This window comes from Aethalodelphis obliquidens, unplaced genomic scaffold (assembly GCF_003676395.1).
Source record: "Aethalodelphis obliquidens isolate GAN/ISIS:26980383/991018 unplaced genomic scaffold, ASM367639v1 scaffold1, whole genome shotgun sequence".
In the NCBI taxonomy this organism is placed as follows: Eukaryota; Metazoa; Chordata; class Mammalia; order Artiodactyla; family Delphinidae; genus Aethalodelphis; species Aethalodelphis obliquidens.
The window spans coordinates 29096482-29111729 of NW_020837945.1; the positions used below are offsets into that span (position 1 = coordinate 29096482).

Below are 15248 nucleotides of genomic sequence, written 5' to 3' on the forward strand. Positions count from 1 at the left end.
GGAGTGAAAAAAAAATATACAAAGTACTATGATACGTATATATATGTGTGTGTGTGTGTGTGTGTGTGTGTGTGTTTGTGTGTGTGTGTGTGTGTGTGTGTGTGTGTGTGTGTGTGTGGTGTGATTATAACAGCCCCCAACTCATGGGCTTGTCATGAGCATTTACTGAGTGTAAAATATTTAGGACAGGGCTTCCCTGGTGGCGCAGTGGTTGAGAGTCCGCCTGCCGATGCAGGGGACGCGGGTTCGTGCCCCGGTCTGGGAAGATCCCACATGCCGTGGAGCGGCTGGGCCTGTGAGCCATGGCCGCTGGGCCTGCGCGTCTGGAGCCTGTGCTCTGCAACCAGAGAGGCCGCAACAGTGAGAGGCCCACGTACCACCAAAAAAAAAAATATATATATATATATTTAGGACAAAGCCAATACCAAATACAGACACAATCAACATTAGCTATTATCACCCAATCACTCCTCTCTCCAATCCATCCTCTGACTTGTCATCACGAATCTTGTAATTATGTTATCATCTTGCTTAAAAATGTTGTATGACTGTGTCTCTCTCTTCCCATCATCCATGAGCATCAGCAAATTCCTTAGTAGAAACCTAAGATACTTATATTCTGGTATTAACTCATCTTTCAACCACTCACCCAATGCTGCCTTCTCAAGTGACTGTGACCTACAAGCAGACTAGCCTGCCTTTTCATATCTGGGCAGAGCCTATACACTCTGCTTGGGTGCCCATATCCTCCCTTTTCAACTCAAAAGATACTCTAAGTCCTCTTTGAAATCAATCTTCTACCCAGAGTTCCAAGTAAAGTGATTCATTCCCTCCCTTCTTGTCTTGCAGTGTCCTATTTACTCACCCATTGCTAGAAATGACAATACCCATGTCAGTGTCTCACTCTCCTATGAGCTCATGCCTAGTTTATCCTTGCATTCCCAGCACATAGTGTCCAAATAAATATTGGTAAAGACAATTGATAATATCATTGGCAGAGATCCAGTTGATTGCAGTCCCTTGAAGACTGGGTGATTGATAGCTCTTTTGCTCACCCTTATATACCCCATTGCAGAATAAGGGCATATAATAGAGTAATAACTATTTGTGTTCAGTGGAAGAATGCCAAAGGAAAAGATGAATAAAAGTGAGGAAAATTCTACATTCATTATCTTGGTCGTCTCATAAACAGCTGTAAACAGATTTCTTTTTGAAATATTCAATTATATGTTTATTTTAAAGTACATCATCAGATTGGGAGAAATTTAATTTAAAAATATAAAAAGCAGAAATTATAAGTGTCAATAACATTTAATGACTATATTAAATCTATACTTCACATTTTGAATTTTTCCCACTTCAATTTTTTAGTTACATACTTAGCTATTTCATTTTATTAGAGATTGGCTTTATCAGCATAATGTTCGATATGTATTAACAAGTTTCAAAAGGAAGTCACATTTCTGCATAATTCTAGCTATGGTGCCATTTCACCAAGGGATAGTGAAGATGCCAGAAAAAACACAGAGGTTGCAAAAAAATTAAATCAATTTAACACTTCGAGAAAATACATCTGCAAAGTAACAGGCTATGAATGAAACCAAAGTAAGTCTAGTTAAAGGTAAAATTTGCCTCATGCTAGATTTTATTTTTTAAATTTTTATTGAAATATAGTTGATTTACAAGTTGTGTTAATTTCAGATGTACAGCAAAATGTACACCCTCGATTTTAAATATTTCCCCTTTCTATAGTTTTGTTCTATAACTTTCAATTTATATAACAAGACAATTAAATAACTTGAAGCCAGGGTAAAAATGCCTAACAATGTTATTCTAACTCTCTTCTCAGAAATTCAAAGCACTAAGGATTATTTACTTATCTTCATAGTACACATGAATCGTAGGCAGAGGCTGCTTTTGCATTCATGTTTAATTAGTGGAGATTTTAGTCATGGGTTGGGGATCATCTCTTGGGCTTCATACTTTGGCTCATGATATCTTGTTTTGTTTTGTTTTATTTTTAACTCCAAAACACTGGGCAGCATAATGACTATTCATTAATGAGATGAAAATAAAATAGAGCAAAGAATACGACGCCTGGGAAACAAGTTCCTCTTAAGCAGGAATGTGTAAATATGGAACAGGTACATTCATGACAGCATCGTCTCAGAGCCTCATTAGAACCTGGCCTTGGTGCCACCACTGGAGACTGGGGCTCTGTTGTTACTGTCCTAGGCTTGACTTTGTGCACAAGAGCTTCAGGAAGAAACAAAACTATCATTCCCTCATTAGATAGTTAACGGCCTTATGCCAGCAACTAAGGCAAAGCGTTGATGATCCACTTGGTGGGCTTTCATTTCCCCATTTGGACACTAACAACAGAATTTCCTGCTGATTTTTAATCTATTTTCAAAATAGTCAATAATAAATAATTATTCGTCCTTAATATGGCCATCTCTTTCATAGGAATTCTACAATGACTTTTTAAAATTATAGTTGTATAGCTCTTCAAGACCTCAGTAAAAAGGCTATAAATATTCTATTAGTGCAGCTGAATGGAATGTTATTCCTGCATAAGATAAAACATATTTTCCTTACTCTTTCTCCAATCTCAGTTTGATCTCCATTTGGTAACTGCTCCAGATCGGGAAGGAGTGCACAGGCATCCAAAACTCGCTCATAAAGCTGCTTCTGCATGACAGAGCCAAAAAGAATGTTTTCTTGCAAAATGCAATTCTGAATCCAAGCCTGCTGGGAAACATAAGCCACAGAGCCCTACAAAAGAAAGAAATAAAATAAATACTCTTAACAAGGGAAAAGGAGAACTTGCATGCACCACATTAAAGAAACGTATCTAGTCCATGGTTTTGCTTTCTTTAAATTGAATTTAAAAATATTTAGATGATTTCTTCAATGTAAATATATTCTATTTACATTTTCATCTTATATCCTGTTTTAATCTTATGTATTTTTATTAGAGGCCCCTTCAAATGAGTTACTTGGTGCCTTTTATTTACTTTCACTCTAGCTTCTATCAAAGTTACCTGTCTGGTGGGATTTTCTGGAAGCAGACACTGAGTTTATTAGTCAGCTCTACCTACCCTAACAAGGTACCATGAACTGGGTTGCTTAAACAACAGAAATTTCTTTTCTCACAAGTGTGAGATCAGGTGTTGGCAGGGTTGGCTTCTCCTGAGGCCTATCTCCTTAGCTTGTAGATGGCTTTCTTCTCCTGAGTCTTCACATGGCCTTCCCTTTGTGTGTGTGTCCTAATTTCTTCTTCTCATAGAGATATCAGCCATACTGGATTAGGGCCCACCCTACTGACCTTATTTTAACTTATTATCTCCTTAAAGACCTTATCTCCAAATACAGTCACATTCTCAGGTACTGTGGGTTAGGACTTCAACATATGAATTTGGGGGGAATACAATTCAGCCCATAATGTTGAATTTGGGGTGCAAGTTGTTTATTTGGGATCAATTCTTAGGAAAGAAAAGGAAGAAGGAGGATTGGGTAGAGCAGGAAGTCGCACAGCAATTCAGATCCAACAAAGATTTGGTCAACACTCCAGAGAGCTATGGAGGTACATCACCCATCAGTTGTTCTCTGTTAGGCTGAACTGTCCTGGCCTTTCAGAGTGGGACCCCAGGAGGCCAGCATGAAGGTGCTGATGTGCTATATGTACTCCCAAGGCTAGCTGGCAAGCCCTTCCTAGAAGGGGTGGTCTGGGCAGCACATCTCTCTCTTCCACATACTCTCTGCTCTTAAATTCATTTTTTGATAATTTTATATCTTGACATTATTCTTGAATATGACTCTGCTCCATAAAATATCCTTTGAACTAGCCCTTGTCTTCCAAAGGATTCCCAGTATTTGAACTAGAGACTCACATTTCAATCTGCCCCATGGACTCTATACAAACACTGATTTGAGTATTTTGAATATTATGCACTCTGTAACAATACCACACATTTAAAGTACTTTCTGACGTAGACCTGTGTGTAACTACCAGTCTTTTGATTTCTACCAACTACTTTGAAGGTCAAAGATTAATTTTTAATTCCTCCTTGTTGAGCATGTAAGACATAGAATGGCTTTTGAGCCAAAACAATATAGTTCTGATCTGACTTGATCTTGAAAACAAAAGTAATTGCTCTTGAATTGCCTCATTTAGTGAATAACTTTTGATTAGAATAGCATATTAAATCTGTCCTCGGGTGAGAGAAGTTCTGAATACTTGATATACATTAGTCAAGATAAGGGGAACAGAGGGTGAAGAACACAGGAGAAAAGATTGTAGAACAGGGAAAAGTGGTATATAATATAAAACCGGAACTAAATACTACATTGAGAGGTGTGGACTTGATGTTCTGGTATGACAGCAGCTGAAAAAAAGTTAATCAATTTTCACAGAGATGTAAATTTTTCCTTTTATCATCATTATAATTATCATTTGCGTCTCACATACAAACGAAAATGTTTTTGTTTCATTTCATTCTTAATAATAAAACTACGATAGAAGTTTTGCTAATTCAAAAATGGACTCTAAATCTCTGATGTTTTATCAAAGAACATTGAATATTGAATACTCTGCATGAATGATGTCTGATGTAAGCCTTAGAAACTGAGAATAGGGGATCTTAGAATTTGAACGTTGGAATGATATGCCTCAAAAAAGTGCTCATGTGAAACCTTGAGAAACAGAAAGATGTAAACAAGATCACCTTATAAATACTAAATGTTAAGTTGGCCATGCCATCATCATGATATTACTACTAAATTAGATATAATAAGGATGACACATATATTTAGGATTAAAAATGTTTTCAGAAATAATTCAGAGTGTGGTACCTCAAATCCTCCACTGATCCAGACCAACAAGCTTCCTAAAGAACAATGTGGCCAATTATACAGACAGATAATATTGCTTCCCTTTAAAACAAATATCATATATTAACGCATGTATGTGGAACTAGAAAAATGGTACAGATGAACCAGTTTGCAGGACAGAAGTTGAGACACAGATGTAGAGAACAAACGTATGGACACCAAGGGGGGAAAACCGTGGTGGGGTGGGTGGGGATGGTGGTGTGCTGAATTGGGTGATTGGGATTGACATGTATACACTGATGTGTATAAAATTGATGACTAATAAGAACCTGCAGTATAAAAAACCAACCAACCAAACAAACAAACAACTAATACTAAACTTTCTTTGGGTTATTTGTATGGAAATATGTTAATATAAATGTTGCAGACATTACATGAAATTTCTAAAAATCTTATATGTTCTGGTAAAATGTTATAAGTCATAATTCTAGTTATTACTTTAAAATGTATATCTCAGAAATAAATAAATTTCATTGTCAGTTGCATTATTATGAACTTTCATCAAATCTTTAAAAAAAAAAAAGAAAAACAAGCCATTAAAGAGAAATTCTTCCAAGAGAATTAAAACACGTTATATACCTCTGAAAAAAAAAATATATATATATATTGTTTCTCTTTGACAACCCTAGCTTAACATAAACAAAGTGTGTCCTCTCTGCTTTACGATTAGTAATAGCAATGTTATGGTTTCTATTATCACCATGAACACTTTCTTAATTACGAATTCTCAAAGGTATCAGAAATAATCTTTAAATCTTACCATGAGTACCTCAACAATCATAATGAAGATAACAAAACCATAAAAATTCATAGGGAGCCAGCTGACTCTAAGCCAAGAACTAGTCTAGGTCTTTGCACATTATCTTATTCAATCTACTGCTTAACCTTTCAAGCTTATTATTATCATTTATGCATCAGGTGAAACCTAGAATTGATATTGTTTTTATATTGATACTGGTACTAAGTGCTAGGCACATAGTATGTGCTCAGTAATTGCTTTGTGAAATTAACCAAAGAAACTGAACGATAATAAAATCAACATGACAAGCATTATATTTTTAAAGGATACTTACTGGCCTAGGAAAAGGTATAGTCATCTTGATCGATAGACAAATGGCTGATTGTAATCATTAGGAAGCACATAAGGAGACAAAGATCGTGTACTTAAAGTTAAATAGTGGTATTCATTAAGTGTAACCTTATCAGAAAAAGTCCTAAAAATCATACTTGATTCCAAACTAAGAAATAGCAATGCTGAGAGAGAAATAAATAATCACTAAAGAACTGGAGTCAGGAAAGATATAAAGACATGAGGAAAGATATATTATGAACAAAAAATAAAAAGATTTGGAGTTGCTTTTTCCTCGAGAGCAAAACTGTGAAGACACTGGTTTCAGATCTATAGAGCTTCTCCATCTTGTCAGATGTGAGAGGAGCGAATAGGTAGTATTTTACCTAACAGTTAGTTAGGTCTAAGGAAAAACTCATTAGATAGTCTAGTATTTCAGAGAAGAAAAAGCTGATGAAGAACTTCTTGAATTCTTATTCCTACTGACCTTTAAGAATAAAACAAATGGCTGGGAGTGGAGTAGACCTCTCCTTAGTCCAAAGGCTTAAATTTAAATGTAAGCTGTTAATATTTTCCTGAGGTTTTTCTAGGTCAAAGGTCCTTCTCATGAGCAACTACAAGATTTCTTAGAAATGGAACGGCCATAATTACTTAGGAAACATTGCAGTGAATGATAATTAGAAACCTACTCAAACTACATTATAAATCACATTCGTTTCTCTATAATTGGTTGCAATTTAGTTAATATCATCAAACAATTACCATAAGCATTCCTAAATGATTTGCTGAAGTATTTGGAGGACACAATGCTCTTACTAAGCCATCCATAGTTAATCAATTTCTGTGGAAATTTAAATGATTGTTACAAACTAGAAATGCTCATTAAATACTTGCATCTTCAATTCAATTTGATAAATTCTTATTGACACTAATGATATGCTGGCTGTAGCCTATTACACTAGGAGATGTGAAAAGAATGCATTGTTGACTTTACCTTTCTTTGGACTACTCCTTTAAGTTTCTCCATTTCCCCTAGAACGGCAGAAAGCAGAGATGATTTTCCAGACCCAACTTGCCCTATAACAGCCACTAAAGCTCCTTCTGGAATCTTTATGTTTAAGCTGCATGACAAGAAAAGGAGAGAGATGACATAAGAAGTTCATGTTATAATTGTTTTTAATGTATATTCCTAGACAAGTCACTGTATCACTGCACTGGGTATCATCCCTGAAATTGCTGCTATTCACACTGTCCTACATTCCAAACTTCCAAAATGCAACAGCAAATGCTGCAGAGGAAATAGAGGAAATGAAAAGGGAAAAAAGAGAGTAAAACAACCATAAAAATGAAATGTGCAGTGAAAGGTTTAAAAAAAATCGTGTAAATTCCAATAGATTCATCTTCTGCTTAAAAACTCTAAAAAATAAAAACATGGAACATTATAGAATTCAATGCTAAAATTTTTTTGTTTTTAATTTTCCCCAAACCATGACTTACTCTTTTAATATTGGAATCCCTGTTTTATCCCAGGAAAAGGAAGCATTTGTAAAACCAATGGCATGATCTAGGAAGAAAAAATAAATACAAATGTATCTTCGAATCAATTGCCTTCAGCCTAGAAGTCAAATAAATATTGAATACAAAGAGGAACTGCTGACCTCCTATGTACTTTGTTTCTATACTTCGAGGATGAAAGTCCTCAGTATTGAGAAAGTCTTCCAAACGAACCAATGATATTCTTGTCTATCAAAATAAATGCAAATGAAATTTTTTGGGTTTCAAACACAAGTTAAACTGAAAAGCATTTATTGTGAATTACAGTATGATTAAAATTTTTTGATGTAAATTGAAGATATTGATAAGAATATTCAGCAAGCATAGTTTGCATTGTTTTAATGTTTATAAATGAGTCCATCCATAAAGAAAAGAACAGTTTCAAGGATCAAAGATCAAAACAAATATCAATATGCAGGAAAGCATGAGAAGAAGAAAGCAAAATTCCTCCTTAACATTCTAATAAAGACATAATAACTGATTCATTAATAATTATACAAAAATTAGTTTTTAAAAGCAACTTCAGGACGATTGAATGAATTCTGCTTCTGAGCATAAATAAAATGATTGTTTTGGCAATAGTAACTTTTAGTTATAGTAAAATACCTGTAAAATGTTTAGCTACAATTATGATAAATAGAATCATTTTTCCCCCTGAAACTGACTTGCATGAAACCTCTAGTATATTTTTATTCACTTTATGCTAGGAAATGTCTATTGTTAATGGATAAGATGTAATTGGGCTGTGGTTTTGTTTACCAAGTGTGTCATATCAGTATGCAGAGCTGGTTCTTTTTCTTCTCTTTTCTTTTTTTTTTTTTTAACAATGCTCTCCTTATTTGTTTAGTGACAGTAGTAGCATACCACTAGGAGTTGGAAGACACTTTGCCATACCAGACCTTTAGCTAGATTCTAATTTCAAAAGCAAAACTAAACTGTTACTCTAAGAATGACATTTTCTTTAAGAGAAGTGTGCTGTGAAACAAGTGTTAAAAGCATCACAACAATAGTACTTCTATGCCCTCTGTTGGTCATTATTAGTAAAATAACATAAAAATGGTATTATGTAACAAAAATAGCTTAATTGGTATTTACTATAGAAGTATGTTACTCTTCGTTTAAATAATTTAAAAATTAAAAGGCAAAGTTCTTAGATCAAAGAGCCGGTTCCAATAAGCAAAGATTCACTTTGTTTATGAACCCAGACTTGAAAAGGATTTGATGGTGGAATGCCCAAACCTGATATCAAAAAAATTTAACTGAGAAAATCTCAGGGCAAAGGGATGAAGGAACTCAGTTCTTTGGATTCCTTGTGGTTTTAGCCACCTTCTACTCATTATAGCATCTAAAGAGCCTCTAGCAATTGGAGATTACAATAAAAGCAGGCTGAACCAGATACCTCATACAAGGTTTGTTGGCAGACTGATATTATCAATGCACTTTTCTCCCTGGTTTATTCATTTAGTATAGACGAAATGCTGCTGAACCCTGGGAAAATTCAGATCCAGCTCTGTGCAAAGCACCTAGTTAAAAATTTTTCAGCTGAAAACAGAAAATGAACCCTTTAATGGCATAGTGTCAAACACCAAATTTTAAAAAGCTAAATAAAAGAAACTAACACTTAGCAAAGAAAACAGTATCACATATTGAAAAGTCATTTTCAATTGACTTGAAAAGAAAGTCAATTGACTTTCTATTGAAAAGACGCGTAAAAGTCATTTTTATAGAAGAGAAGCACAGGCAAAGAAGACACGATTCCTTCCATTCTATAATGTTCTCTATTGCTCACTAAATCAGGGAGGTTAACTTTGAAAGCAGTGTAAAGCAACTACAAAAAGTGAAATTTAAAAAAAAGACAAAGAAATGAAATATGCAAAACCATAGATTTCAGTAGAGAAATGATTCTCAGTTTAAGGATACTTTGGATGTACCTGGACCACAGCTGAGATCACCATTGGTAAATCAAACAAAGGAAGCCTCAAAATATTAAACAAAGACATAGACGTGAACACTTTAGTGGCTGTTAAAATGTTGCCTTCGTCCAGTAAGAAACAGACCCCAAATGTTGCCAGGGACACCTTAAAAATAGACATATGTTATTATCTTCAATTATTCAATTATGAGTTAGAGACTCAAAATTAGGAAAGAAAATTTTAATAACCTTTATTGTTGCTGTTTACCAAAATTCAGTACAATTCAGTACTACTGCAGAAAGTTATGAAATCAATGTTTAGTACAGATCATACAATTGTGTATCTTAGATAACGACATCCTATGAACATGTGGTCTAGCTTCCTTCTTTGACATATCGTATTTTCACTAGAGTAATTATTCCCGTTTAAAACGTATAGTAGTTCATCTTTTTTCAAAGTGGAGAAGTTTTATGTAAATTTTTTCCAGTAACGTGTGCATACCTTCTGTCTCATATTCAATAATTATACTTTCTCTGTGTCTTAGTATTAACTGAGGAAGGCATAAATAAATCACGACTGATAAGATTTATATTTACTCGCGTTAAGTTTCATTTAGAAAAGGCAGAAAAGTTCATTTATGCATGAGAATGTATTGACTATTTATCATGTACACAGAACTGTCTTAAACAAATGTTTCTTGGACATTTCTACTAAAGTATTCCAAATGTAAATATTGCTTTTACTTTCATTATACCCATATGTCTGTTTGAATAAAAAATAATAATATTTTAAATTAACAACAGGGGAGACATATAGAATGTTCCCTGACCCCATCACCACTGAGAGTGGTAACTTTGGTTAAAATTGATAATTCAGGTATATGTAGTTTTCTTATCCTTTGGCTTTCAGCTGCTGCTTCATATTTTAAGGCAATTTATACTCTTTAAATAGCATGAGATTCCCAATATTTGTATGAAGTGACAGAAGAAGAATGACCTCAGTTCATATCAATTCACCTACAAATACTAATTCTATAACTTTAGGATGTTTCCAAACTATCAATATTTCCATTTCCTTTTGTGAAATGAGAAAAGTAATGCCTTTTTATTTCAAGAATGAAATAAAGCAATGCATATAACCTGTCTGGTAAACAGTAGAAACACTTAATAAATGTTTAGATAACTTTCCTTCCCAACTCTATGTAGTGTGACTTTGGGTCTTGCTTAAAAGGGATTAATCATGAAAATCAAAAAACTTTAGAGCTGAAATGGAACTCTGAAATACAGGTTATATTTTTTAAGAATGAGGATGGCATATGTTCAATCCATAAGAAATTTACAAAGATGTAAAATCTTATTATATATAAAAAATACAGACCAATGAGAATGCACCAAAAAATTTTTCCCCTTCTTTAAAACTTTCATTCTCTTATCTCCATAGGTTAATGACTGCAAACTTTTTAATTTAAATTCAGATAAAGAAGATTTCACTTTGGACACCTTAATTCCAGGTAATTTGAAGGTGAATCCACAAATCAAATTTGAAAATCAAAACAAGAAATAATACACACACTCACAAAGAATGGAATGCAAGTTAAAGTCAGCATAGAAAATACAGCAAGATACCCAGCTGATGCTTGAACTTCCAATTCCTGTTCTCGAATTTCAATAATCTTCTTTTTATAGGAGGGTTCCCAGGCATAAAGTTTAAGGATCTGTGAAGAAGTCAGACAATGACTATCTGACAATCAATATCATAGAAGGAATAAAAGCATGCACACATACAAATACACACACTATAACACATACACACACTCACATAATTGTGTAGGTAAAAAAAACAAATGTTACCTATAAAGTAAAGAAAATTTCTCCTGTTTTCAACTGAGTCAAAACACTTCCTTGAATTGTGTTTTTTTGGGGTGGGTCGGGGGAGGAAATCACCATTTCCCCAGGCTTATGTCTCTCTTACCCACCAGTAGCTTATTCTTGAGCCAGATTTTGGCAACATCCCAGTTCCTGGCATGAGCTCCATAGCAGTTTCTATCTAGCTTAATCCTGTCAATTTTCCTGCTGGTCCAACTCTCAGTTCTGTTCTCTTCCCATTTCTAAATATCTAAGCTTCTCTCCTTGGTCTCCCAATTTCTTGATAACTGATGTCTTGGGACTTCAAGCCATTTTCTGAAAGGTTACTGGTGTTCTGAGATTGTAAACTATTTTCTGAGATGGAAAACATGCAGAAGCAGAATCATACAATGGCTCACCACATATGTTTTAGAGTGAGATAGACCTACATTCAAATTCCAGCTCTATCTCTTTGTGATGATTAATTTTATGTGTTAATTTGGCTACGTTATGTTGCCCAGTTCTTTGATTAAACACCAGTCTAGATGTTGCTGTGCAGGTAATTTTTAGATCTGATTACCATTTAAATCATCAGACTTTAAATAAAGCAGATTACCCTCCATTAAATGGGTTGGCCTCATCCAATCAGTTGAAGACATTAAGAGAAAAAACTGAGACTCCCTGAGAAGGAAGGAATTCTGCCTCCAGACTCAAGATGGCAACATCAACTCCTGCTGGAATTTCCAGGCTGCTCAACAAATTTCACACTTGCCAGCCCCCATAATCATAAGCCAATTCCTTAAAATAAATCTTTATCTATCTATCTATCTATCTATCTATCTATCTATCTATCTATCTATCTATCTATCTATCTATATGTCTATCTGTCCTATTAGTCCTGGTTCTCTGGAGATCCCTAATAATCTCTCATCAGCTCTGTGAACTTAGACATGACCCTTACCTGCTCAGATACTTTGTTTCCTTATTTGTAAAATGAAGATGAGAAATCTTTTTCTTGAGGTTTATAAGCGGAAACAGATATAAAGTGATAGGCACAGTGCATGACACATATAAAATGTTCAATAAATGCTAATATATTATCATTATCAAATAGAGGCTCTATGACACCTGTTTTCAGACTCCAAGGATGCAAACTGCTCACACCTTTAAATTATACTAATTGATTGCCACTTGGACCTCTACCAATATTCTAGTGTATTTACTACTGGGACTGCTATTTTAAATCTTGAACTTTGCTTAGATCTTGAGGAAATTTTCTTTTATTTTATCTACACTGTCCTAGTCCTACTGATAATACAAATTTCCTTTTATGAATATCAATACTTAAAACCTATGAACATACATCACTCTACTTTCTAATGGATGCAGGAGCTCTCAAATAACCCACCAAGAGGTGCAAGATGCATCTGGATCATATACTTTGGGGATGTGTGACCTTATTGAATAATCTGAGTTAAATTTCAGAGTTAGTTACTGCCATTCTAAAGTTCAGATGATTAAATGGATAACAGCCTCCTTTCAAGGTATCTTCAATCTAACAATGTCTTTCACTTCAGTAATTTATATTTTTGTAAAAATTCTACACAGCACAATACAGTATATCATTTATTGATTCTAAGGTGAATCAATGGGTACATATAATGGGTTTATTCTGTGTATATAATGATAGATGCACCAGACAGAGGGAATGTCCTATGCATTTTTAAATATTAGAAGGAGGGCTTCCCTGGTGACGCAGTGGTTGAGAGTCCGCCTGCCAATGCAGAGGACACGGGTTCATGCCCCGGTCCGGGAAGATCCCACATGCTGTGGAGCGGCTGGGCCTGTGAGCCATGGCCACTGAGCCTGCGCGTCCGGAGCCTGTGCTCCGCAACAGGAGAGGCCACAACAGTGAGAGGCCCGCGTACCGCAAAATAAATAAATAAATAAAATAAATGTTAGAAGGAAATTCCATGTGAACTCTGCAAATTTTGTGCTTTAGAAAAATCTGGTAAGCTATAATCCAAGTGCAATAGGATTTGAAATTATATACAGGTCTCCAATTTACAACGATTCAATTTAGGATTTTTCAACTCTAGGATGGTGCAAAAGCAATGCTCATTCAATGGAAACTGCACCTCCAATTTTGGATTTTGATCTTTTCCCGGGTTAGTAATATGTGGCATACTACTCTGTCGTGATGCTGGGCAGCCACACAGTCCAGAGAGTAAACAACCAATACACTTGCAACCATTCTGTAACCATACTACCATTCTGTTTTTCACTTTCAGTACAGTATTCAATAAATTAATGAACTTTTCAACACCTTATTATAAAATAGGCTCTGTGTTAGATGATTTTGCCCAACTGTAGTCTAATGTAAGTGATCTGAGCATATTTAGGCTAGGCTAAGCTATGATATTCAGTATGTCAGGTGTATTAAATGTATTTTCGACTTAAGGATATTTTCAGCTTATGATGGGTTTATCAGGATATAGCTCCATTGTAAACTCAGGAAGATCTCTGTTCAAAAGTTCAAAAGGTTTCACTCATTTTATCACAGAGAAAATGTTAGTGGTGTGGAGTGGGGGTAGCTTTTCTAGGAAACAAATAATCTGTAACACACCTTTCATAGAATAGCATTTGTATGATCATTTCTATTCTGAGTAAAAGAACCCCGTATAAATCTGCCTTCTCATCACTTACCCTGTCTGTATAAATCTGCTTTCACACTGATGACAATGATTGTCACTCTGCCCTGCTTCATCCCATCACTTCTACCCTTGAAACAAGTAATATTTTGTATCTTTTGGGATATTTGTGTTTAGTTGTTGGTTGAGAATCAAAAAAAAAAAAAAAGCCTGCATTTTATTTGGCTTTATTTAAATGTTATTTCAACAATAAGAATTCCTATACATCTGAAATCTAAAATACTCCCTCAAAAATTATACTTATATCATTACTTTGATATTGAGAATGCTAAAAAATTCATTTATTGTTTAACTCATTGCTATATTCTAAATAGTTAAATTAAAGGTATGCTCTTTTTATATTACCTTAATTCCATGTAAGATTTCATTGAGCAGTTTTATTTGTTTGTCTTTGTTCTTCGTTTGGCTTTTCTAGGTAAGGAAAAGAAAATGAAAGTATATTTGACGAGAGTTGCTAATACTTTAATTGACATGACCATAGCTATTTTTAAAAATACAATGTATTTCCTCTATTTTGTATAATATTTTATATAAAACCATCTTATAATGTTCATGCAATATTATTCTGTTGATAATGTTAGAAAATAGTTATAAATAGACATTATAAACTTGAAAGTAGCCAGCAGTAGGATAAAAACAAGGTGTACATTTTCCAAAAGAGTAGAAAATATAATAGTTATTTAGAATGGAATGATAAAATAATATCCATAGTCTATTAAAATGGGATAAAATTCCCCAAACTCTATCAATTATATATATACATAAATAAAGGTTTCTATATTTTAAGTGTACTATCTTGAGTGTTATTAGTACTTTGGAAATTAGAGTGATTAAAATGTATATTTTCAAATACTGGTTTTTTGGCAAACATTATATAAGTATTATACATATATTCAAATGCTTACTATTTATATTATTTTATACTTATTATTGTTTAGGTATTGCTTCTTAAGGGTTTCCTCCAATAATACTGTCACAATTATTTTATATATAATAATAAGTATTTGTATATCTAACAAAGTACACATTTACAAGTTAATATCCTTAATATTGTTTGTATGATTAAAGCATATTTTCTGTTTAGAATATTTGTATATAATATTGGAGTCTCTTTGGATGTCTTAGGGCTCTAGATTAAGGTCCTAAAAATGTAAGTCCAGGGCTTCCCTGGTGGCGGAGTGGTTGGGAGTCCGCCTGCCAATGCAGGGGACACGGGTTCGTGCTCCGGTTCGGGAAGATCTCCCATGCCGCAGAGCGGCTGGGC

At 34.3% G+C, this 15248-nt stretch overlaps 1 protein-coding gene across 1 annotated transcript in view; it reads right to left on the reverse strand.

Moving 5' to 3' along the window:
- Positions 1 to 15248, reverse strand: part of LOC113618386 (multidrug resistance-associated protein 1-like) — a 77147-nt gene that overhangs the window by 36346 nt on the left and 25553 nt on the right. Inside the window, exons 7-13 of the mRNA XM_027102488.1 lie at positions 14330 to 14395; positions 11006 to 11143; positions 9448 to 9594; positions 7621 to 7705; positions 7460 to 7526; positions 6957 to 7083; positions 2599 to 2775 (exon numbers count right to left, since the gene is read on the reverse strand). Of these exons, the coding sequence (XP_026958289.1) occupies positions 2599 to 2775; positions 6957 to 7083; positions 7460 to 7526; positions 7621 to 7705; positions 9448 to 9594; positions 11006 to 11143; positions 14330 to 14395 (807 nt within the window). The remainder of the gene's footprint in view (positions 1 to 2598; positions 2776 to 6956; positions 7084 to 7459; positions 7527 to 7620; positions 7706 to 9447; positions 9595 to 11005; positions 11144 to 14329; positions 14396 to 15248) is intronic.